The 27,664-nt window shown below is 38.0% G+C and overlaps 1 protein-coding gene across 1 annotated transcript; it reads right to left on the reverse strand.

The window, feature by feature from the left end:
- Window positions 1–981: 981 nt before the first annotated feature.
- myct1 (MYC target 1) lies at window positions 982–16,913 on the reverse strand. The gene is made up of 2 exons (NM_001079402.1): window positions 16,767–16,913; window positions 982–3,221 (listed from the first exon to the last, which is right to left on the reverse strand). Exons 1-2 carry the CDS (start codon window positions 16,831–16,833, stop codon window positions 2,692–2,694), a joined length of 597 nt encoding a protein of 198 aa, NP_001072870.1. The 5' UTR covers window positions 16,834–16,913; the 3' UTR covers window positions 982–2,691.
- Window positions 16,914–27,664: the final 10,751 nt, after the last annotated feature.

Raw genomic sequence — 27,664 nt, forward strand, 5'->3', positions numbered from 1 at the left:
TTATTAAGCCATTATAATATTAAACCGGAAATAACGACACATCAATGATTATACAACTAAAATACTGTTCGGGTGAGTAAGGTGATGCTTTTCAGTAAACAATCAGCTGCTTTTCAAGTGGGAGATTTCCCCACCTATTTTCTGAATACAATGACATTATATGAGATAACAAAGCTTACTCAAGTAAATGTTACACTGTATGAAAACTGATGTTCAGTGGCTATATATAAAAAACACTTATATGATCTTCTCAACAATACTTCTTTGTAGTTTATTTTTTCTGTATACACTGCTATATCTGTTCACCAACTCAGCTCTCCCAACTTCCTTTGAAAATTTCTTCATTATCATATCTTATGTCACGCCCAATTCTTTATGACAAACAGTTGACCTGCAGTGTCCATCAGTAACTCTCACTACCCTTCAAGCATCCGATTGGTTTCTGTGGATGGATGTAGGCAAACGTAATACTTCCAGTTAGAATAACGACATGTAATTAGTAATTGACAAACAAATGTAGAGATGATGACAACTTTCTGATGATAAATATATTACATCTTTTTATGTTCTCATTGTCTCTTACCTTTTCTCAAGCATCATCCACGTTAACAGAGTAATTACTAATAGTAATAATTACTTGTCTTATAGAAAATACACCAGACAAGACAGATACAAGATCAATTGCTGTTATTTCAAAGAATTTTTAACACATTGCTGGCATGCTGATATTATATCACGTAGAGCACAAAGAAAACATTTATTCTTCTGCTTCCTGGGATACAGCACAGAAAATTGCACATATATATTACATTTATAAATTCAGGGGAACATTTACATATGTTTGTGAATCTTTGTTAGAAATATTACTGCCCTTTTAAAGAAAATTATTATCATGTGCTTGAAAGTTGAATATTTTCTACCATAAATATTTCATCAGACATATTGATTTCATGTTCAGTCATTTTATAGACTACAAAGTATTTTTTTAAAACTTTTATTACAAATATTAAAAAAAAACCAGTATAATTACAATACGAAACGTCATATTTACAAATATATCAAATAATATGCTGCATAAATGATACCAAATACCAACATAGCTCATTATGAAATAAATGTTCCAATGTAGTGAAAACTTTAACATATGAATTTAGTCTATCCCAAGATTACAAAAGCTAAATCATTATTTCAGTTGTTTTTTGATGAGGGGATATTATTGCTTGTGATATCTCAATTTTATGAAGCAGGCACAATGTAGGGTGAGTCATACAGAATAGACTAAATTATTTTTTTGTAGATACTCCCCTTCAAGGGAAATATGACATTACTTATTGCACATGACAGCTTTCATATATCATGTTCTTTTAGTTTTTACTTTTTTAATATATAACACAGGGGGATACATTAAAATACAAAGATTTGTATATATCATGAATTGTACTTCTTCATTGCTACTCCAGAATTATTCAAGGTTGAATCACCAAATTAATGAAATGCAGGCCATGCTTAGTGGAGACCTGAAAGAGCTGTAATGAAAATATTTTAACAAGTATTATAAGCTAATGTTAACCAGACAGTCTACATTACTTGGCTTTTTTTAATGCTGTCAAACAGTGCAGTCAAACTGAATGCTCAGGGGCCGGATGTGATCCTCCAAGCCAAAGACTCTGCAGACTTTTTTTGTAATGCATCATCATGTTAATTCTATTAATTCAGGAATTCAGGAAGCCTCCTGAATTCACCAAACTGCCAATATTACAAATAAAAAGCAATTTTAGCAGCCTGGTTCAACAGTAATTTGGGCTTTAAAAGAATGGTTAATATCAGGGATGCAGAAAAGCCATAATCTATTCAGCCAATACTGACTCTTCCACAAGATATTTGTTCAAATACTAAACTGAACTGTAACCCTACCTAAAAAAAAGATAGGAGTTGGGAAAAAAATGTCTCAACTGAATTCTGGATATACTGCAACTATAATGTATACATTATAAAAGGGAACATAGACCTTAGCTAAAACTGGCTCTGAGTAAAGTAGACTCAAACAAAATCTCAAACATAATTACAGAGGCAAGAGGTTTGTTAAATAAAAATCATCCCTACTCATTGTTATCTAACATACTGAGATTACCATTAAATCTTTGTTTGCCAGTATGACGCTGTAGTCAGCAAATAGACTTCTGTTTAGGTGCTAAGTGCTAAAAAAATATTGTGCTTTCGATTATTATAGGGTTAAATAAAAATGAAAGTCAAGTGTATGTAGACCTGGCAGGATTGGGACAATTTGCATCAGTTGTGCCACTGGACTTTGAAGACTTGCCAAAAGATCTTGCCGTGTTGCCTTGAGAATACATCTTTTGGTGCTATCCATCTATGGTTGTATAACTACAGCTCCAGTGAGGCTTATATTGCTTTGATCCTTATTCATTATATGTTCAGAATTGTAGTCCAGTAATATTTGGATGGACGTATTAAAATATTATCCAGCATCTTTATTCTAAACGTCTCCACTTCATATCATCAGTTTAATATCGACAAATCATCATCCACTTCAATTTCCTTCATCCATGAAAGGGAAACAAAATAATTTGTAAGGCTTTGCATATTGCACTATAGTGCTGTACACAAAATATCATGATACACTGCATCTGATACTGAAAGCATTATACATTTAATATTTCCATGTACATTTCAAGAGTCTGGAAAAGCCTTTATTATGCTGTCATATGCAGGTGGTGGAGTTTGAGTTGAAGGTCCAAGTCTGAGGCTATTGTTTGACCAATGAAAATCAGGACGGCTAAGATTTACTGTGTTGTTCGCTGTTGGAGAAGTATTGTTGGAACGAGGTAGAGTAACAAGTTGGCTATCAGCTTCAACAGCTAGTGGTGGGCACTGCATGAATGGATGAAAGGTTGAGGCTCTAAAGCTTGGCTTTCTAGTAAATGGGTCTGTTTGCTCTTGAGATGTTTGTCTTTGAAAGGTCAGACTGGCCAGGCTGAGGTTACTCCGTCTTTCACAGCTACTATTTCGATAAAACCCAGACCTATTTAAGGCATGGTTATGGGAAGATGACCTAGGCCTTCGACTAGAAGATTTTGGCATTCTAGGCGAGATTGATGCACTGGCTCGACGACGAGACAAGCATGTAACAAGAGTCCATATTATACCTCCAATGACCAATCCAATCACAATGGACACAGTAAATGATAGTTTCACCCCATCTAAAGAAAAACAATATGAAACATGAGTAAACACACATTTACAAATACATAATTATAGAAATCTAGTTTGATAAAATGTTTTCTTGGTTGATAAGTAATTTAGTATTACAGACATAACCCTACTCATTGGACTGTTGGAAAAATAGTACTAAGAACAGATAGTTTTGTAGCAATTAAAAATATGACACCATTTATAAATTGAACCATCCAAAAGTACAACTGAAATCACCATTGATATTGGGCATTTAAACTGTTTTATAAACAAAAGAAATGCCATGAAATTGTACTTCACATGGCTAAATGCTCAATACAAGGGGGTAAGGTTACACAAAACAATGGACAACTATAATCATATTTGATGGATTCCATAATGTTCCAAACATTGCAGTGCTTAAACCATGCTCTATCTGAGACTGGCAGTCGGAAGCTTTGTTTAAAATTTAAACCAGATGCTTTAATAGAGAAAGTCAATAACAGCCCATTAAAGGAGATGTTGGTGTATTTTTACTGCTTATGACACTATAATAAATGAATCCATATGAATCCATAGCAAATTCCTCTTGAATGCATTGAGTATCCATATGCCTATATTTATTATATGGAATGCCTTTAAAGGCTGATGAATAAAAACATAATAAAAGTGTTACTATGGGAGAATGAACTTGAGATGAAAGGAAAAATTATCACCTCCAGTGATAGGCAGCTTTAAACTTCAGGGTGGAGATTTACAGCCACCTCTTAAACCTTAGGTTCTCATTTACAGTAAGCCATTCTTTATACCACACTTCAACAAAATATTTATTTATGATCCCATTACCTATTATATATATTAGATGTTCTTTAAATATTTACATAGGTTAGACCTGTTAAAAGGTATGGGGCGCAATGGCTATTTTTTACTACTTTTATTTTCCTTATTATCCATATTATTATACTTACAAGCAATCATTTGTATGCCTGTATTTTGATTTCATTGGCCTATCTAGGACTCAACCTAAGAAATGGAGCAGCCTATTGTTTGACATGAATTACTGCTTTTATATATGGTTAGATACAGCTAAAAAGATTTTTATATTATTTTTACACTGATCATAAAGAGAATATATATATCACTCCTAAGTCTATATTCCTGTATACAAGAGCTGTGATCTTAAAAGGACAAGTAACACATACTGCATACAGTATACAGCAAATTATTCAAACCCTTGACTAATTTTAATGAATTACTGAATAAAAAATCTTAGACTTAAATTCCTTATCTTATTCAAATTTAAAGCATTGCAACTCATTTTTTTCGGTGGCATTTTTTTTTTAAGTTAGAAAAAGATGAACATAAAAATAAAAAAGTTTGAACTATGTTGTGTGAATTGGGTCATTTGTAGAACAATACCTAGCATACCTAGTACATTTGCTCAGTCTAATTATGCTTTTGCACTAGGATTTTTAAATCCTGCCAACAATTCTCATTTGGATCGAGATCATGGTTTTAACTGGGCAATTGTAAGAACTTCACTTGTTCATTCTTGATCCACTCAAGTGTTACCATTTTGTGCCATCAATTCAACCATAGATTCTTTGAAAGTTTATCTTTTAACATAAAAATTACCCCAACACAAGGCCAAATAAACACTGAACAAAATGAAGTCAAAGCTCTGACCTCAATTCTATTGAAAATCTGTTGCACTATTTAATAAGTGAGGTGCAGAAGCATAGTAAGTTAGGTTTAAAAAAGACGTACATCCATCACTTTCAACCATAATGCCTATATATAACCTGCCTAACTACTAGTTGATCCAAAGGAAGGCAAAAAAAACCCCATATGAAGCCTCTCTAATTTGCCGCAGAGGGGAAAAAATTCCTTCCTGACTCCAAGATGGCAATCGGACCAGTCCCTGGATCACTGAAGCATTTTCTAACTAACCTGAACAACCAGGAGAAACAGTCAAGAAGAGTGGGCCAGTATTATTTTAGGTCAAAGTAATATGAATTGCATATTTTGCTTATTAGATATGATATATACAGTAATGAACATCTAGATCCCACGTGGCCTTTTTACCAAGCTCAAACACATATGTCAATCAGGCACCCTTAAAAACTACTCCATCTGGTGGCAAAAAAACAAAAATGAAAATTTAAGTCTTACATCTTGATAGTCAGGTGTATAAGGAAAAAGGTAAGTCAAAAACACATTATATGTAAAATGTTTAAATAGAAACACTGTTACAGTTTTCTTCATCCAAACTCCCCCTGGGGAAGAAATCTCTGCCTTGCACAAATTGTAAAATTATGGTTGGATGAAGTATAAAACAAGTTTAGTTAGAAAGAACGTCCTTAACAACTGTTGGTCAATCAATTGTTGGACCAAGCTTATCCTGAAAAGAGCATTTAAAAGTAAGATTTGTCTATCAATGAAACCATGTCAAGCAAAATTGTTTAGTTGGACAATGGACAAATTTCATTGCTAATGCTGGATAAAATATCGCTAGATGTGTGGTCATTTGGTGCCCACTAACCTTTTGTTGGATAGATCTGAAATTGGTAGTTAGGGAGAGAAAAATCTAAACATGTATGACCACCTTAAGTCCAGTCTTTTCAAGACCTCAGAACTTTCTTTTGCTACTGAAGAATTTCAGATTCTTTTTTACCCACAGTTGCTTCAGATTGTGCCCAACAATGAGACGCTGTTCATTGCAATGAATGACACTCTCAGGCAAAAGGAGTGATCATTGTTCTTAAGCAGACATCAATTTTGAACAGCACCACACTTTTTGTATATTTAAAATGCCTTTATTGCACACTTTAGGGTATTACAGTAACATTTTGGACCATATTAGGCCCTTTGTCAAGCTTGTCAATACAGGAAAAAGCTCGTCAATACAGGAAAAAGCTCGTCAATACAGGAAAAGCACTTCCTAGAATAGACAGTAGTATTTGGAATATGGTAAATAACTGATTCTAAAACAGTTTGTGGGTCACTATGCTGATTTCCCCCCAATAAATATGGATCATGGTTAGAAAACACTGGCTTAGTGAATACCTATATGACTTATCCTATAAGGAAATACCCAGTGTTTTAAGAGTAGTATAGCAGTATAGTTTGAATTTAGTTACGTGTTTCCTGTTGCACTATAGCTTTTGTACACTCAGGAATGATGTTTGCCTCTATTATTGCAGGAGAACAAAACATTTTTATTAAGTTTTAACTTATCGACTTTATTAACTTGGATCCACTATATCACTGATTTGTTACTTCACAAACTTGTGCCTGGTGGCTTAGTCATTTTAGAAAATAAGAGAGCAACATGATTAATCTTTTTTGACCTTCTCTGCACATGGACCAAAGGAAATTCTCAGTAAATTGTTCAGCTACTGGCAAAAAATGAACTGAATCCCATAAAATCAAAGTAAACAGGAAATGTCATAGAAGAGCTGGCTATAGAAACAGGAAATATTAGCATACTACAATTAAAGAGGAAATAGCATTTTAAAATGGAGTTTTCCATTTTGACAGTCATTTACAATTAAATGCTTTAAAGTCACATTGACATTTAAAAAACAAAAGGTTTATTTATGACCATAAGCGCAACATGCTATAAAGTACCCAAAGAGGGTACACTGACTATTCACACAAATACTTATTTGTATTCATAAATGATCCTTACCTACAAACCTGTCCTGCTGAACTGAACACAACTTGGCACAAGAAACCATGGAATTACATACTTCTCATGGGATGTCTACTACTGTGGCAATAAAACCCCTATAAAAATGTGCCTGCCAGGGTAAACAATAGGGTTGAATTAAGTTTGGCCAACCCTATATTGGTGTAAGAGGTCCATTTCTTATTTCTTCCACCTTCACTTGGCCCACATTAGAAAAGTTCGCTAAGCCTAGTGCAAAGCACTCGCCCAGCACCTAATCTAGGAACTGGCACTTATATAGTAGTGTCACCCACTGTGACCTACAGCACTTATATTTGCCTATTTGTGTCTGTTAGTTACCCTTCCATATAGATTGTAAGCTCTACGGGGCAGGGACCTCCTTCCTCTTGTGTCCTCGACTCTTAACTTATTGCTGCTGTATTTATCTGTATTTATTATTATACTTTGTATTTATCTATTATCTTATTAACACCCTGTTTGTATTAATGTATTCTACTGTACAGCGCTGCGTACATAAGTAGCGCTTTATAAATAAAGATATACATACATACATACAAAGAAAACTGGTATTTCATTACTATATCTATGCATAAAATGTTTATACCCTGTTGTAATTTAAACCAGTTGTAATTTACAGCCAAGGTCAGCAGCCATACTTGTAATCTGCCTCCAAGATATTGCTTATTGGTCATCATTTTATTATTTTGGGCTGGTTCTAGAATTATCTGCTTTTCTGCATATTTACAGCCTGAAATCTAAAATACTACCTTGCAAGGGTTAGTAATCTCAGAAACCATATTAGATACGCTAACACTATTATTATCTTATTTCCTTATACTTTATTTCTTCTGGTCTCTGTCTTTTTATTATCCAGCCTGTTATTTCTACAGATGTTCTTGTACACGGCTCAGTGACCCTAACAAACAGCAGTTCAACTTCTAGATAGGGTTGCAGAGCAAAACATGTTAACAATTCAAAAGCCTCCAAAAACATGAAAATCCACTGCATATTATTTTGAAAATACAATTTTAAAATACCTCTGTCAACATCATGCTAAAAAGATGGACTAAGATTCTAATCACTTATGCTAGAGCATGCCAGATCAAATATTGAAAACCACAATGTCTTACTTGTATCACAATCTTCTCTATATGTCTCATTTCCAGTAAACTATATTGAGAAGGGGCCGCTAGCAATTACAGGCATTTCGATTGCAGTGCCTTTCCCTTGTATTATCACAGCAATAAAAAAGTCTAATTAGTGACACAGAAAATGGAGTTTGCCTGGTTGCGTAGAAGCATTCCATAAACATCTACAATTAAAGGGATGATGTGGCAACCTTGGTCTTATATGCTATTACACTAATGCAGTATATGTATTATAGATGGTTACAACTGATTAGTACAATAACTAAGCATTGAGTGGCATTAACTTATCTAGTTGTATGTATTTCTTTAAATGCAGTTATAATTAATATAAATTCAGCTTCAACTCAGATTTCTAAAAAAGATTTGACTTTTACCAAAATAAATCTTTTGTTCAGATTGTTATTTTTCAAGGGAAACGCAATTTAAAAATAGAGTCGCGGCACTTAACAACTTTTTTCCATTCAGTGAAACAATAGGCAGTCAAATCATGATGAGGTGAGAATAAACTAAGCCAAAAAGAAAAAGGAAGGGATACTAGAACAAAGCTGGGGCACTGTAATGTCACTGGTAACTGCTTCATTGCTATATAAAGGATTCAAAAATGTGTCTTGGTTATGTTCATTTAGTATAGTTCAATTTTACTAAATACACTGTACTGTAAATCAGCCTTGCAACCCCACTGCAATGAGAACTCTCTGAAAGTGCCAGTACTTGAGGGTCTCTGATGCAAACTAGAGCATATTAGACCTGAAAACTACCAATACTCAGACATTTATATGGTTCTCATTACTGTTAATGGGATGGCAGGGGCAGTTTCTGGTGGTATATTGCCAGTTAAAGGAGAACTAAAGTCTAATTAAATAAGAAGGTTAGAAATGTTGTACATTATGTTTTGGTCTTCTGAACCAGCCCAAGGCAACTGCAGCCTTTTAGCAGGCTGGATCTGTGCCTCTGAAGATGCCCCAGTAGCTCCCCATCTTCTTTTCTGCTGATTCACTGCACATGCTCTGTGCTGCTTTTAGTTACTGAGCTTAGGGAGCAACTCACTATATACTGTATATATAGAATATAAATGTCACAATATAAGATTCACATTACATGACAGCTCTGAAACGAGTGAAATTAGCATCAGAATGTATTAATCAGCCCTGTAGCATCAGCTTCTATGACAGACAAACTCCCTTTTCTTGCTTGATAATTTGAAAAAACCCCTAAGCTTCTCAACAGCTTCTCAAAGGGCACTGAGCGTGTGAGTGTCGCAGACACTTTCTGTGACAAGTCTGAAGTTCTGGAACATTTTTGCTATTGAGATGCTGAAACTTTAGGCTGGCGCAGTAAGTCCAGTATATAAAATTTGACATTTTTAGCCATAGTAATTTTTAGGGTTTAGTTCTCCTTTAAACTGCACCCTTTTTGTATTTTTCAGGGAACTCACTATATAGTTTACATTTCAGAAAAAAATTGTTGTTAGGGAAACAATTACAGTAATAAACAACAGTCCCAGAGCTGAAATTATTTTTCACATTATGGTATTTTTGCAGAAATAGGCACAAAAAAGCAGAACAAACTCAATAGCGTACTTAACACAAATAATATTCTGTATTATTATAGTATTATTATTCAGCTATTCTTCCACAATACAGACTTTCTCTCATGCGTGAAACTATAGCGAGCCACATACTACTGACTGCTAGTACAAGTTTTCAGGCAACAGTAATGAGCTATGCACACTGCAGTCAGCAGCAAGTAACCTAAATGTATTCTTCTGAATGCCCATCGTGCCACATATGTTTGTGTATCAGACTGGGTGTGCATGTGGCAAAACAGGAGGGATTGCAGTTAAAGGGGAGGCTTTGGTGAAATGTGTAAAAAATGTTTGAGTCTCTCTCTGAAAGCTGTAAAATTATCCCCTATCAATTCCTAAATCCCAAATATAGACCCAAACATCCATGGATACAGAAACACAGATTATAAAATAGCAGGCACACACTTCAAAGGTATTTTTAGATGAGATTAATGTGTATTTTATACATTACCATTACAGGAGATGTCTTAATGTTAGTCATTATAATGATAGACGCAGAGTCTGCTGAATACATAGGACCAATGGGAGTCAGGACTAAGGAAAACTAACATATATACATGTATAATATAAAACTCTCACAAAGTTTATGAAATGGAAGTTAAAAAACATTTTTAATGATTTTAAGGTTCTCTAGTGCTTATTTCAATACTCAGGACTAAGGCAAACTACCATATATACATATAAAATATACAACCCTGGCAAAAGTTTTTGGTGTGGGATGTGAAAAGATTTTTAAAGTGACTTCTAGGTTCTCTAGTGCCTGTTCCAATATACCCTTCATTCTCCATGTACTTATTTATAGTTCTTTGCCACTTATTCTAAGGCTCCTGGTAATACCAACCACATGGAAAGCGCTGAAATGCCTAACGAAAGCGCTGAGGGACTGGGGAGCCGACCTATATAGGATTCCCTCCAGCTAACAAGGAGTTAATGAGGTCAGCCTACTGGGCGGGAAAGAAAGCAGCTTGTACTCACCCCCTCCCCTTCTGCTTGCCAGCTTTTCTCTGCAGGGGTCACACAGCAGGCACGGAGCTGCATCTCCCTCCCCCCCTCCCTGTTTAAGAGCAAATAGCTACACCCATTGGTCGGTAAATTCTGTCAATTGCATGTTTTAAATATTTTTATTTGCAGGCTCTCCTTAAAAAAAAAAAAAAAAAAAAAAAAGTTTTTCAAAAATAAAAATGTATAATTTACATTTCGGTTTGTCACAGCAAATGGCGGGGGACAGTCCATGGCCATTTAATTTCTGGTGGTGTTTGATGGTTTTCACATGCCCACTGCTTTGCAGTGGCTTGCATTCGTTATAAACAGTTATAAAAAAAATGTTGTTGCGATGTTTGGTAAAGTTCGTATTACATGGCAAGGACTGTTTTTCTATTTTCTGAAATAAAGCTGTGGCCGAACTCCACCCACAAAAAAGCCTTGGTGTCATTGTGTTTTTCTTGGTTAGGCATTGCAGGCAAAAGGGGTCAATTTTGGTGGGGAGGGAATAAGTCTCCACAGTCAGGCAAAGAAAGCACCTTGGCTCAGGCAGCAAACACTGATTACAGAGAGAGTACAGCCTACAAAAGGCTACTTGAAAAGCCAGAGTGTTTTTTACATTAAAACTGTAGCTTTTCAGCTTTTCTTGTACTAGTAATGGGGCAATTCTACCTCTGGAGTCTTAATACCTTCTGTGTATCTATTTTTCTCCCCACCCCCTATCATTATACTCTTTCCATTAATTTCTTTCTGTCATCACAGCTCATTTGTTGTAAGTGCTGGTTGTAAAAATACAGTGCCCACTAGCTCCAGTGGACTGAATGTGTGTCCCATACCTATTCTCATGGTTCTGAGGGAATTATAATGCTAGTTATTGTCTTCTTTTTTTATTATGACATGGGCAAAAACACATAATGCCACTCTGTAAAAGAGGGTGAGGTCAGTTTCAAAAATTTCCAAAGAAAGCAAAAATGCCTTTTTTGACATTGCCCTCATTATAAAAGTACAGTTGTTCAACTTTACTGCAGGCAAATTGTGCATTTGCTTAATATTTTGTTAACTACTGGAACAGCATTTTCATGGTCTTTAGAGATTAGGCAAATATGGAGGATGTAACTGAGTTCAGGGTGACTCCGTGAAACTGGCACTGCTCAAAGCCTCCTAATTTTCAGGGTGCAATGAATGCCCAGAGTGCTAAGGCACGCATATACACCCTCACAACACAAATGTTTGCCAGGAAGGTCAATCTGAGGCTGCAACTCAAATCTGTAGATTATATTGCTTTATGCCAGCCTTAATCATACCACTGGAAATGATCGGCAAGGCTGATAAAATTAGACAATTTCAAGCAGGATATGTTGGAATCTGATGAACAATGAGTATGGCTATAAATCATTGTAATGAAAAAGCATATCTGGCTGTTTTCACCTGTTACTTCCTTTTTTTCTGTTAAGGTAGTTAATGATATAAAACAGCCAGATCTGCTTTTTTTCTTTAGCTGAATTAATACATTAATTATCCTTCATTTCCTTCTGATTTATTTATGAAAATAAGATTACCAGTCAAAGTATGAGTAGGCCAAGAAGTTCAAAGTTCAGAATATCATGCTATTACTTTGTTGGTCGAGTGCATGTCAGCATGGCTGAGTGCATGTCAGCATGGCCAAGTACATGTTAGCATGGTTAAGTACGTGTTAGAGTGCTGATCACTAACTATAGTATGTGAAAGGAGAAGTCACAAGTCTTGCACTCCTGTACAACTGTCACACCAAGATTTGGCCATTTAGATCTCTTTCTGTTTTAAGAACAAGGTTCAAATGCTCCTTTGTCCTTACTTATACTCAGGCCACTGTGTTGTGCACAAACACATAAAGGCTCATGTATGTTCACCTCTACAGTTGTGGTATCTGCTCTTTCCTTGCAGTCAGAGTCGGACTGGGGCCCCGGGACACTGGGAAAATACCTGGTGGGCCCCGGCAGCCCAGACCTGACCCTATTGGTGCATCCCCTGGACGCCGATGTCCTCCCCTGATGTGTTCACATACGCGCATTCAGGACGTTGGGCCCCTGCGGGGGGGGTTTAGGGGTGCAGGGCCCCTGGGGCAGGAGCTTGACTGCTTGCAGTCAGTTGCGAGTAAAACCACTCTCACTAAAGGTACTGACATTAAAATACACTCCTTGCACTTCTGTATAGTTGCACTTGCAGCTGCTCAGTCCTTCCTGACGAATTTTCTCTGCTGCACCTTTTGGCACAGATGAACCCTGGAGCTATCAGCATTCTTGCCCTATGTCAATAGGCATAGCACACAAGCGCCTAAAGGATTTGCATAGATGTCACTTGCATGGCGAACACCTGAAATAACGCCAGGCAGAATTCTGTGCAACTGTATCCAATTTTCAAAGAAATCACACGCAGTTGTGGAAATTATGCTGAATCAGGTGCAACTGCAGAAAACACAGAAACACAATACCACCAAGCTCATCACCCCCTTGCACCTGCAATGACATTGGAATTCTGGGAAAATTCTGCATTGCGGGGAGAAAAACACGGTGATTGCACTTTGCTCATTGCACTTGAGGACATACATGTGCCCTGTGTAGAATTTTATGTTTGATATTTAGGGGCTGATTTACTAACCCACGAATCCGACCCGAATTGGAAAAGTTCCGACTTGAAAACGAACATTTTGCGACTTTTTCGTATGTTTTGCGATTTTTTCGGATTCTGTACGAATTTTTCGTTACCAATACGATTTTTGCGTAAAAACGCGAGTTTTTCGTATCCATTACGAAAGTTGCGTAAAAAGTTGCGCATTTTTCGTAGCGTTAAAACTTACGCGAAAAGTTGCGCATTTTTCGTAGCGTTAAAACTTAACGCTACGAAAAATGTGCAACTTTTCGCGTAAGTTTTAACGCTACGAAAAATGCGCAACTTTTTACGCAACTTTCGTAATGGATAGGAAAACTCGCGTTTTTACGCAAAAATCGTATTGGTAACGAAAAATTCGTAAAGAATCCGAAAAAATCGCAAAACATACGAAAAAATCGCAAAATACCGATCATTACGAAAAAAACGCAATCGGACTCCATTCGACCCGTTCGTGGGTAAGTAAATCAGCCCCTTAGTGTATGTTCTTTGGTGAAACATATTTTGTAACTGAGATCGTCAGTATGCTATGTACATAGGCAGCGTATAGCTCTGTTTCCCTAAATGTGATGCTATAAAGTGACTTTCTTTATCAGAATGCATGCCAGAGCTCACATAAACTACAATACATACAGATAACAATTTTTCTCTTGGAAATTAGACTTTCTTCCTGGAAACCCAGAAAACACGTAATAAACCAATATGATTAATGCAAACTGATCTGAGGAACAGAGCACAGGAATCCAGCAAATCACCATGAATCATGATGTATCACTGGGAAGTGCAGCACCAATAAGTTCCAATTGATTTGCAATCTGATTCAAATTTTTTTAATCACAGTGATTCATACAGAAATCAAATTTCATGGTTTGTTCAACTCTAAATTTAAACCAGTACCCCAGTTTGTACTGTAGCCACATATTGTTGTGAGTCAATTAACCTGTAATAGTCAGTATACAAAAGGGAAATATTTCAGTGTTCTAAACAATTTGTCATATAATGCCCGATGCTTCAGAACTACTGTTACAGACAGCATGGGGCTCATTTGTCAATGTTCCAGATGCCAGTGCCCAGTTGGTGAGCATAAAGCAGCCCTGTCCTTACCACCTGCCATGGTGGTGGTAGTAAGAATAGGGCATCTTTGCATTATGTGTCCACTGACACTCTCTAACTTGCATCTAAATGCTTGCCTACATGCCTCACCCGGCCCACTCCTCATGAATACATTGCTGCTGAATACAGTGCTGTAATTATCACAGAGGGACCCACATCTATGGGCACTCATGGCGCTGAAGGTGAAGTATGAAAATCTTTGCAGCCTGCCTCTTTAGTTGCTAATGAGCCCCCTGTCTTTCTCTCTGTAATTTAAAGGAGAAGGAAAGGCTAAGTCACTTGGGAGTGCCAAAATGTTAGGCTCCCTCAAATGACTTAAATCACTTACCTTGTACCCCGGGCTTGCGTGCGCACATGCGCAGTAGAGTGAGAAGCTGAACTTTAACAGCAAAGTCGACTTTTCACTCTACTGCGCATGCGCCGGCCTAGGGATTGCTCCCGGAAGGAAGAAGGAAGCGATCACTCAAGGTACCCCGGACTAGTGCTGTTTTCTCCTAACAGGGGCACCAGCCCGGGGTACAAGGTGAGCGATTAAAGTCACTTGGGAGTTCCTAACATTTTGGCTCCCCCAAGTGACTTAGGCTTTCCTTCCCCTTTAATGATAAGAATGCTCTAATTTGGCTGCATTTGTAGAAGTAGACCCAAATAAATATACAGGTAACATGTAGATGTGTTTTACATTTTGGGCTAAATATGATTAAAGGAGTTATCTAAAAAAACAGGCACTGGATATATCTGTGGCCTATATATATATATATATATATATATATATATATATATATAATGCTGTGCAACTTTCCCTTGTTTGCTATAGTTTATACAGGAGCAGTGGCCACCTCCATGTTGTTGGTCTCACCCTTCCCAGCTACAGATCCCAATGGGCCAATAAAAGGGCATTTATTTGGGTGTTTTAACCTTGAAAGCAAGCAAGTTGCAGGTAAAATTTAGTCCCTGTTAAAAATGTATAATGAAGCAGTAGAATTCTTAATGGATCCGATAAAAATGAGCATAGTAACTGGTCAGACCGGGATGAATTTGACATAGTTGGCCAGCTTGAAGTATATTGCAATATATGGACAAACAATCCCTGTTTTTCTTAAAGGGGAGGGTATTTCTTGATAGCTTAATGCACAGAATATCTGAAATATATATTGATAATGGAAGTGCAGAAGTGCAAATTACCTCTTGAATATATATATATACATTATTATAAAAGGAAAAAAACATTTGGTCCAGTTTTTTTCACAAGACAGCTGAATCATAAGAGGGTGAAGTAACCCATAGCAAACAATAATTTGCTTTAAAACAGGTGACCAGTAAATGCTACCTACTAAATGATTTGGAAAAGGTAATTAAACCTGTACCAAACTTGGCACATTTTATTACATTTCCTCTTAGGTCTTTAAATATTATTAAATTATTTGAAACCTCGGTATAGATAAGGCTCACAATATGCAATTTTAAGTATTTATTTCACATTCATATCTTTGAATTGTGGCAAAAAGATAAAATAAATCAAGCTGAATTGTAAATGGGTACCTTTTGCCTTAGGTGGTTCCTAAACAAATGTTATATTTTCTTGTTCTTAAACTCACAGTAGTAATAGAATAATCCAAGTATACAAGTGTTCCCTATATCTAGAAAGCTCCAAATTACAATTCTACCTTTCAAAAAGGAAAAAATTTGAAATGTTAAAAAATGTTTTCCTTTTTCTCTCTAGTAATAAAATGTTAACTAAGTCGCATGAATCCATATTGGAGGCAAAACAATCCTATTGGGTTTCTTAAATGTTTAATGACTTAAGGTATGTGATCCAAATTACAAAATAATCCCTTATCTAGAACCTCAGGTCTCAAGTGTTCCAGACTTTACATCCTACACCTGTATTTCCAGTAGAATAAACCACAGATAATCATAATCATTGTAAATAATTCACATTTATTTAACTGATATAGACAAAGTAAAGGTGTTACTGTAAAATCAATGTATAATTTAGGGCTGTTTCATTATCATTTGCATCATGTGATGGGTATTGTTAAAATATGAATGTTATAATTTTCAGTCTTTTTGGGGTAGCAAAATTATTCCTGAATTATTTGAGTGTATTTGAAAAATATATCTAATTGGTAGTAAAAGACTTATGTATCCAGCTGGCACTCAGATGAATTTAGTATCCAGCTGGCACTCACAGATGAATGAGGTATTCAGTTGGCATTGGGATTTCCCCAATGTGTCAGTCTATCTCACTGATGGACCTTAAGAACATTAAGAACATTATCAGCAGGTAACTCCTATCTTCTCTCTACACAATATTTACGGAAGATAAGGCACATAAAAATGCATGGTTTACAACAAATCTCGAAACATTCTAAAACACCATAACAGCCAATAAACAGAATATCACTCTTACCCCAGAAATCTTCTGTCAATGCTTGTGAGAAGCAAGTAGCGTTGTGTACGGTGACATTAGTAGCCATATGATCCAAAATAAAAGCCTTATTTCAGTCCAATGTGGTCATACAAGAGTTCCAAACTTGTGTGACTCTCCCTAGGAGTAAAACAAAGTTTCTCTACATCCCTAATTCCCATTGTATTGAAGGAAACATGAGCAGCAAACTTCCTGCTTTTATGATCACAGTTAACAAGCTGCTTCTTATCTGGGTCACCATACAGTTCCTGAGACATGGAACAGTTTCCTTCTCGTCATTTCCTGTGCTACACTGAATTGACTCCAAACAATGCATTATTCCCTTGCCTTTTTAAAATATGTTATTGCTTACATTAAGCATAATCTATAGTGAGCAAAATCAGGCTGAGGTTTCCCCCACCCAAACTATTCTTGACACATCTGAAAGGAGTTTTCCTTTTGCCTTTTTGTCGAAAGTGTGTGCTCTGAGGTTAACTACAACAAATGTGTCTGCATTGGTAGGATGCCTATATATACTTTCCTATGTCTATATCACTCAGTTCCCCAATAATTTGTCCTGTTTATATTTCCTAATAAAATATATCTTACAGAAACTTCAGGGAAAGTTGCTAACAAACAAGTCTACTATAATTTTTTTTATTACAGTGTGGTTTTAACTGTATTGACTGAGAAATGTAATTAAGGGGTTAATCTCAAATACCTTCTCGTTGGTTGTCATGGGTTCTTAAAACTGGTACAAACTTTGCAAAACAATCTAATTGGTTTTATTTAATGTTTAAAATATGGAGATCCAAATTACAGAAAGCCCCATGTCTCAGGCATTGAGGATAATAGATCTTATACCTGTTGTGTATAGCTCTATGGTTTTTAAATCCAGTTAAAGAAAAAGTCAGAATGCTCCAAAGTATGCAATGTTATCTTAAATGATAAGCACAATGTGGTGCTAAGTCAGGACAGGAGGAAAATTAATATATAGCAGCTAAGGGTACATGAACAGATCGTGAAGGGCTCTTGAAGGTCTGAATATTTGTTCGGATATCATTTTCTAGATATACTGTATATAGTAGGTGGATTTCACATTGATGCTCTAATAAGGACAAAATGATTTAGGACCCATATGGACAAAAACTAACAAACTGGCAGCCCATGCCCACAGTTTGGTTGAAAAGGGGTCTTTGAAGAAAAACAAAATATGTCAACCAAGTGTTTGTTGGGAAAAACAACAATTTTCTACTTTCTTAAACTGGCCACACACTGGCAGATTTAAGCTGCTTTTCCAACTGACCTGGCAGCTTATCCGTCTGTGTATGTGCCCTCCACAACAAATATCTGCCTGGAAATTGTACAGATATCTATCAGGCAGATTTACATAGTTGCCCATTGTGATCCAAATGTTGGGACCAAAAGATCATGTAGGTGGCCAAATCTGACAAAGATTTACTTATTTGGGAACCGCGCAATGTATGTGTTTCAAATAATATAAAAGTTGTTACCGTTCCTTCAAATATTTAGTACATTTAAGCACACACACTTAACTTGCTCATGTCTGTGTCAGTTCTCAGTAGGGAATAATAATTCCTATATGAAAATCTATGACATAACATTCTACACTTTGCACAATGAAATCAGATACATTTGTTGGCTCAGAGCTTATTATCTAAAGCTTATAATGAAAATAATAGTGGAGGGGCAAGGCTGAGCAACCTTTTTTTAAGGTTGTTATTTTTATATTTCTTTTAATAATAGTAGTCCAGGATTTCATTATTACATAACTTCATATTTACTCATCCAGTTATGTTGCTGACCTTGTGATACCATCCTGCATCCTTTCTTTCATGTGTATGCTTGTCAGTCAGTGTCACATATTGTCTTCACTCCCATGACACTGTCCTTGATGAATATAGGAAGGAAATTGGTGTAAGAAAAACATTAAAAAAAAACACCAAAAATATTTGCAAACATTCTCATTTAAAAACTAGAAACAAAAAAATATAGAGAAAATGTCTGAAGTCAATCAGGGAATCAGGGAATTCTATACCAAGAGGTGGATGATTTAAATTTAGGCAATGGGAAACATGCTGCCCGTTATCTACAATGGGAAGTTCTATGTTTGTGCAGATGGGGCAATTGGATTCCAATGAGAGGACCCCATCAACTATTTATTTATACAGTTCGAGTTGTATCCAGGCTGTAAGAACATGGGCCATTGTGCTGATCCCTTATTGAGCAATTTGGTAGATCAAACTCCGTCACACCACCTACCACTGCATAAGGACTGGCCAACATGCTGAATAATCATTTCAAGGGTGTTTCAAATGAAGGGGGGGTCACTGACCCCAGAAGCTAGAAACAATGTTATTGTAAGGCTATAATTTTATTGTTATTGTTACCTATTAATACTAATATTTGTATGCAGGCCCTCTCCTATTTATATTCCTGCTTCTTGTTCAAACCACTCCTTGGTTGCTAGGGTAAAAAAGACCATAGCATCCAGAAGTCTGCTGCAATAACAAACTGAAACATTTCTGAGCAAAAAGTTAAATGGAGACCAATTACAGATTGTATCAAAATATCAATGTCTACATTATACTGTAAGGAACTTAAAAGGCATGAACAACGGGGCATCCATCACTGCTCTGGCCCTTGTAATAAGTGACCCCTATGTTTAATCTTAGCCACTTATCCTGCTCTAATCCTGGTGTCAGCCCATACCTCCTTTTTTTGCTATTTTGTTAACTGCATTGGCCTTAACCAATCAAATTCTCAGTCTACCTTAAGCATTTGTTTAAGATATAATGGAAATAGTGTCATAATTTAAATAAATACTAATACCTGTATTAATAAAACCTCCGGCTCCCACCAATTTCTCCTCCAGTCTATTACTGAAACTACTGCCCGGTGGAGGATGTGAACCTGGGCACTCATGCTGGCCCCCTCCCCTCCAGAAGAGCCCCCAATCTTCTTTTGACCAGAGGGTAAGTAAATATATACACAGATTTGCTCACAATGAGATCCCCAGTCACATCTCGTGCAGGCCCAGGCCATATTCATCTGACTCTTCAGGGTACACTTCCCCTTTATTAGCAGCAACTGTCATGTGACTTCAAACCTAGGGGTGTGACAGTTGGTTCAGTCCGTTGGTTGGCACAGTGGATAGAGGTAAGAGCACACCCCTTCTAAGAGATTTTTTGCCAAATAACCCTCATTTTACCTAAAAAATGGAGGATGCTGTCCCCCAGACTAGCGGATGTTGTTCCATTTACTGATTTTAGTGGAAATGGAGAATTTTCCCATAAAAAGGGCTTTGGGGATACCTTTAATCTTGGTGCTGGTTGGCAGGGACGGAATTTTTTTTCTTTTATTGATTTTGCATTTCAAAAAAGGGGGGGTACAGAAAGAAGAAGAGGGAGGGGGGGCAAGGGCCGGATTTTAAATCTGGTTGGGAGACACAGACCCAGGATTTGGCAGTTACTGTATGCAGGGCTGCAGCAAATATACACCTTTTCCCACTGGAAATCCCCATAAAAAGATAACATTGGCCACTCCATAAGATACTTTGGGCCTGATTCACTAAAGTGCTTTTTTACGTTAAATAAGTCGCGATAATTAGTGCGCGATTCACCTTAGTATTATCGTGTGCGATAAGTCGCCATTTTCGCATGCGGTATTTTTCGCGCTAGTTTTACCGCATGCGTTAATTTCCACTCTGAAAAGAATACGATCGCATGATTCACTATAACTTTTGCGCACTAAATATCGCATTCGGCTATGCGAAAATTAACACCTACTACAGGCAGGCGAAAAATTATAGAAAAGTACAGTAAATGAGTTTTTGGCAATAAAATATGGACTTACAGTGTTATTTATTCAAGTATGTGTCTTTTTACTCAATTTTACTAAAGTCTTGGCATGTATGGAATTTCGCTACTAATATACAGTACTATAGCGGTGAATATAAAATAGGAGAGGACCTGCATACAAATATTTGTATTAAAAGGTAACAATAAAATTATAGCCTTACAGATAAATAGTTTCTGGCTGCTGGGGTCAGTGACCCCGCCCCCCCCCCCCCCCCCATTTGAAATGCCCTTAAAAGAAATACATTTGGGCATCACAAGCATGCATTAGGGGATCAAAAACTAATGACTGCAGCCTTCTGCTTATATTGCCCACTAGCAAGGTTGCAGCACTGGATCCACTACTAGTCAGAAATGCTCACATTGTTACCAATTAGGCCATGCAGGTGACTGGCCAAATTGTACTGAAATGATTATTCAGCATGTTGGCCAGTCCTTATGCAGTAGTAGCTGATGTGATGGAGTTTGATCTACCAAATTGCTCAATAAGGGATCAGCACAATGGCCCATGATCGTACAGCCTGGATACAAATCAAACTGTATAAAGAAGTAGTTGATGGGGTCCTCTCATTGCAATCCAAATGCCCCATCTGCACAAACACAGAAATTCCCATTGTAGATAACAGACAGCATGTTTCCCATTTACCGGAATGTACTATTGGTCTATGGCAGTGCTGTCCAACTGGCAGCCCGCACCGCCCCCCCCCTCCCGTGTGGCCCCCACCTGTCTTGCTGCTGTGACTGCTTACCTTTGTGTAAACTTTAAATGGTATCAGTACTGAGATTAACTGGCCCCCTGCATTGTTCACACCTCAGATTCAGGATGTAATCTCCCTGAATTGTTTAAACATGTAATCCCCTGTACTGTTCACACCTTTCAATCCCTATATTGTTTTCACCTCAAGATCAGACTGTAAGCCTCCACATTGTTCATCTGTTCATACCTCTGTAGGAGCAGTGCCAGCATTGTGTCACTGTATGTACTGCCTTTCTTTTGCTTCCTGTGTGTATGGTACACACAGGCAGCATAGGGCAGACAGAGGATGGCACACACAGTCAGTACTCATCTCCATGCCCCCCAAGCAAGGTACAAGCCTTGTGGTTATATTGTGATGCATGTACCACTGTACAAAACAGATGTGTAATAAATCCAGTAATTGTTTTCCTGCAGATTAATGCCCCTTCCACACATTAAATCTTTTCTGCACAATGTACAAAAGACCCAGTTGCTCATGATGACACCAGGCTTTATTGGAAAAACATGGTGAAATCCTTTATCAAACACAATACACCCCTCAAAATGAACTCCAAGGTAAGAGAATGAAGCCCACTTGTGTGCCATGAATGAGCAATATAGTGCTACTTTGAGAACTGAAGTGCTAAACCCAAGCTAAAGACCCTTTGGGGACTATGTATGCAAGGTAGTCTGTAAGGTAGTGGTTTCGAAATGATGTTATAGCCCCCATGTCAGTGCGCGGCTTAGAGCAGTGGCAGTCAGGTCTCTGAATGCCAGATAAGGTGAGATGTGAGCAAATTGCACTCCTACATACACCTGAAACCCCAGATTGTCATTAGGGCTGAGATTTAGGATGAATACTTTGCTTTTCTAGAGATTCTTGGAACTGTGGGCGGAGGACTGATACCCCAGTATTGTCCTATATCTGTCCTGTGACTTGTTATAAGCTAAGGAGGCTGCCTGACAACTGCTGGATTGTGGCAGATGGAAAATTCTTGTAATTTTCTGTTCTATACAGTGGAAAGAACCATTAAAAATTACTGGTACATAAGGATATAACTTTATACTGTATTTTTCAGTGTTCGGCAATTTACCATTCAATACCAACAGCTCGTCATGAGTTAGTATGTCAGTATGTATTGGTTGTGTGACTGCCCTCGTGCTCCGAATGATGAGCTAAGCGCTATGCAATGCTGGTTCAGCACAGTCAAGTGTCATCCCAGCCCATCCTGTATGCAAATAAAAAGATAACACAACTCTAAATATAGGAGATACATAACACAGCCACTTCAGACAGAACACAATGTACAAAAACATCCCCCAACTAAGTAAAGTCTTAGCGCTGCAATAAAAAAGGAAAACTGTAAAACCACGGAATATTTTTAAATAATGTATATCAGAAAATTCCTTATATTTTCTTTAATTAGGCAGAACTTGGGAGGTTACCAGGGGTGGCAAAAAGCCACTCCTTGTAACTAATAGAGCTGGAATTCTGATTTTTAAACTGGAATTTTAGCTCTCTGCACTAGCGATGCGGCCCCCACTCACGCCCCTCTGACGTGAAAAAGCTAAACACAGGGGGGAGCAATAGGGGCGACTTAAACCATTAGGATTGTTTTGCCACCAATATGGATTTGTGCAGCTTAGTTACCATCAAGTACAAGCTACTGTTTATTATTGCAGACGAAAGGGAAATAATATAAAACTAGAATTTTTTGGTTGCACTGTGATGCACTGTGATGGTACTTTCCTTATTGACATCAAGTGTGCGGGGAGTTGTGGGATTTGGATGATGCAGGCTGAGGAGAGTCGATTACTGTTACAAAGAAGTCAGTCAGATCAGCAGGAGAACAGGGGGACAGGCTTAGGTTACTGTTCCAAACCATATTATTACATTAAAAATCATGAAAAGGCTGCATAATTTTTAACTAGTATTTATTGCGAAGTTATTAGAAATTATGTTCACTTTTTAAAAAGTGTAAGTTGTGTTTGGGTGGAGTTCCCTTTAAAATGGACTCTATAGGAGAGATTTTTCACAAATTTCGCTGTAGCCATAGACTCTAAAGTATTGTGTTCTGAAAAAGGTGCCGCGGAAATGTTGCAGTGGATTGAAAAAAGTCACTGGGAATAAATGCTTACTGACTTTAATTGGTGCATTTTTGCTGGAACAGATTCGTCCATGCCCGGGCTTTCCATAATTTGGAGCTTTTGGGATACTGAGTTTCTGAAGGAACCAATACCTTTACAGATATTTTCCTAACTGCCTTCAGGTTGTGATGTGGTTTGTGATGGTTTTTTCTCTGTTTATGCATTTAGTTCGGTGAATGTTAATTACTTAGTTGAAAAGTTAACATTATTTATGTCTCACAAACGCTCTGTTTCTGTGTCTGATTTGTCTGTGGTGTGGCTTCCTACATGGGCCACATTCAGGAAGGAAATTCCTACCAATAAGCCTGATACCCAGAACTTTGTATTTTGCTTCCAGTGCAGGAATTTTTGCAGTGATGGGAATCTATTAGAGGGCTGTGGGTGAAAGGTCTATAGGTTTAACATGGCTGTAGAAGCAGCTACTTCTGTGGTATAATAACTGTTCCTATTTCCCTGCCACAGGGAAGTTCCATGGTTAGTGCTTGTAACAGATGTTTCACATGTTTGTGTACCTACGATATACACAAATATACATACACACAAAGCTGTGGAAGAACCCAAGCAAGATGTCATAATCAAACAAATTACCTGAAGGGTTAGGGTTACCTGTAGGGATGTCACCTGTCCAGTTTTGACCCAGACAGTCTGGTTCTTCAAGATTTTTCTGTTGATGACGGCAGAGACCCTACGCAATTTGGAGGGTTTCTGCCCAGTTTTCAGAATTTTGAAGGATTTGACCTGGGCAGCCCTTTGAAAGTCCAGGTCAAAACCTACTGCCCAGTTTTCAACATTCTGAAAACTGGGCAAAAAACTCCTCTGAACTGTGGATCTTGTGATTGTTAGCAAAGGAGCCAAGAGCATCATGGAAAACTGTGTGTATGCACACATAATGGTCTATTCTTAACTGTATATTCCAATATCAACCTAAAGGGTATTTACACAACAGTATTTTACCCAATTTCTACTTTGGGTAAATTTGTCAATTTTCTGCTTTAAGTAATGGAATATCAGATTTTTAAAATATCTAGGAATAATGATACTATATACACAAAACCTTAATAACTCAATGAAGTATATATAGAAATGTATTCATAAAACCAAAATCTCATAACAATCATTATCATTCATCAATTTCAGGGCTTAATAATTGAGTGGTGTAATAATTCAGTTTAGCTGGTTGATGCAGTCAAGCACACATTGTCAGACTGCGGTACCTGGGGCCCACCAGAGAAACTCACCTCAAGGGTCCCTTCCTATACCACCACAAACCCCTATTCCACTATCAGCAATGGCCATGCATGCATGTAATGAAGGCCATGGCTGGGAACAGGGTTTGGTGCTGCCAGTAGCAAGCAAGAGAGCCTAGGGCACAACACCACGCCATAGTGTATAGAGGATAAGTGCATCAGTCTCCTGCACCTGCTGTGCTTTTAAACTTATTTGGGATGAGGGAGGGGATTGAGGATGTCCAAGTTTCTCCCCTGGACTGCTACTTGTGAATGCAAGGCTCAGGCACAGGTCTTTGTGCTCCAATAATGGCCAAACTCAGTTCAATGAGAAAAAGTTATCTCATGGTTAATCACGTGAAAACTAATGGATGAGAGTCATGTTTTCACATGATAAACTTTGAGATACGTTTTTCTGAATTGATCTAAATTGCATCTCAAATTGAATCTCAGCCATGAGTTTATTCACATGATAGAACTTTTTCTCACAAAATTGCATCAATCCCAATGGTACTAATACACACATACAGTAGTGATTGGCACATACCATATGAAAGGTCCAGACAAGACCCACAATGCTGGAGAGAAACTGCTAAAGAAAGTAAAACACTCAATCAGTGCTAGTAACACAAATGCAGGTACCAAATGCCAAAGTAAGGTTGGATTCAAAGGGAAATGAGGCTATGTCATAAAAGACACCAGGATTGTCCAGGTTCAGTAACCCATAGCAACCAATCAACAGGTAGAATTGGTAGAATTAACTGGTCATCTTCTTAAAGCAAATATTTTATAGGATGCCATAGGTCAGGGCTGTCCAACTTCTGTGGTACCGAGGGCTGGAATTTTTCTGGCCAATAATGAAAGCCAGATTTGACCACTCCCCTTTTTTTAAACTGCACCTACTTCAAACCACACCCATGTTATCACAAGAGCTTTTAAGACCACATTAATGGTGGTAGCATACCAAAAACCCAAATAGTCAGTGCTCACTGTAGGGATATCACCTTTCATTCATATGTGATAGAATTATATTATGTCATTTTAAGACATACCCTTAAATCCATATGCCTCCCCTGTGGATAGCACAGCAACCCTAGCATATAATTGCACACCTTAGGGACCATATAATAACAATTTCCAAATACTAACAAACTCCCAGAACAAACCCCTGCCAGGTTCACCTCCCATAGGCAGCATGGGGCAGGCAGAGTATGGCACACACAGGCAGCATAGGGCAGGCAGAGTATGGCACACACAGGCAGCATAGGGCAGGTAGAGTATGGCACACACAGGCAGTGTAGGGCAGGTAGAGTATGGCACACTCAGGCAGCATAGGGCAGGCAGAATATGGCACACACAGGCAGCATATGGCAGGCAGAGTATGGGACACACAGGCTGCATAGGGCAGGCAGAGTATGGGACACACAGGCAGCATAGGACAGGCAGAGTATGGCACACACAGGCAGCATAGGGCAGGCAGAGTATGGCACACACAGGCAGCATAGGGCAGGCAGAGTATGGCACACACAGGCAGCATAGAGCAGGCAGAGTATGGCACACTCAGGCAGCATAGGGCAGGCAGAGTATGGGACACACAGGCAGCATAGGGCATTCAGTGCATCCAGTGACACAATGCTGGCACTGCTTCTACAGTATGTCTGAGGTGTGAACAGGTGGACAATGTGGGGGCTTACAGTCTGAGCCTGAGGTGTAAACAATGCAGGGGGTGAACAATGCAGATACTAAAAGGTTTAAACAATACAGGGGATTGCAGCCTGAATCTGAGGTGTATACAATGCAGGGGGCCAGTTAATCTCAGTACTGATACAATTTACACAAAGTTCACAGCAGCCAGACAGGTGGGGGGGCCACATAGAGGGGGGCCACGGGCCGGCAGTTGAACAGCACTGCCATAGGTTACTATACCTTGGCAAAATTAGGGCCTTTTATTTCTTTGTGCCTTTCAAGAGGAAGTACTGGATTTTCTCCATTAGCACATCATTATTTCAAATGAAAGTAATGGAAACTGTCTATTGCCCTAAACAGGGCATCAAGTCACAGACTCAGCTACCCTTTCAGCTGGGAAGAACTGGTGAGCATAATCAATTACAAAACAGGCTTTTGTTCTCAATATCAGTAGTAAGGGGATTTGGATTGATAAACATGCTAGTTAAAATGCAGTCTAGCAGTCGGCAGTTCATAGCCCTTTCACTGTCCCTTTAAGGAGAGAAAGAGTTACTTATTCTAAGGGAATGCAGTCATTGTAGTTTGCAGATGAATTCATCTCAGCCTTGAATTCTAGGTCTGGGCTGGAATTTCCTTTCATTGTTTAATATTTCAAGAGCTTCAGAACTGTTCTACAGTCACTCGCAGCTGTGCAGTACTTAGTCATTATTTAAAGTGACAGTCTGCCACAGAGGTTGTGTGCCTAGAGTGATGCTAGTATAATAGCAGACATAGTACAATAGCGGATTTTGTCATGTGACCAGGGGGAATGCTACCAAGAGTCAAGGAAAGAATCCTGATCATGGGGCAGCCCCCCATAAGTTACCAGTTACCAAGCTGTTCCTGGTAACTTTAAGAATACACAGTAAACAAAGGTTTTTAACAAACCTAAAATGAATAAACAAATAAACACATTGATAACTAGTGACGGTGGAGCAAAAGAGTCTGCAAAAAATCAGAGGCCACTAAAAATGTACCTAAAAAGTTCTTTGGCCCAGGTGTACAAACCCCGGGCCCGCCACCGATATGTGCACTGCCAATGAAAATAAGCAAAATTGATCTCACCAAATTCGATGTGTGGTCCGGGTGCTACCAGCCCCGAACCCGTAGCCTGGGGAGAAAATTAGAAATCCAAAGCAAAATACGGCTTCAGTCAGCACTCCGAACGACCATGGTAATTAAAACGAA

Source organism: Xenopus tropicalis, chromosome 5, assembly GCF_000004195.4.
Source record: "Xenopus tropicalis strain Nigerian chromosome 5, UCB_Xtro_10.0, whole genome shotgun sequence".
Lineage (NCBI taxonomy): Eukaryota > Metazoa > Chordata > Amphibia > Anura > Pipidae > Xenopus > Xenopus tropicalis.

Coding starts and splice junctions, on each gene's coding strand:
- myct1 (NM_001079402.1), bottom strand. CDS start 16,833: ATGGCTACTAATGTCACCGTACACAACGCTACTTGCTTCTCACAAGCA. Junction 3,222..16,766: donor ATTGACAGAAGATTTCTGGG/GTAAGAGTGATA, acceptor GTTTTTCTTTAG/ATGGGGTGAAACTATCATTT.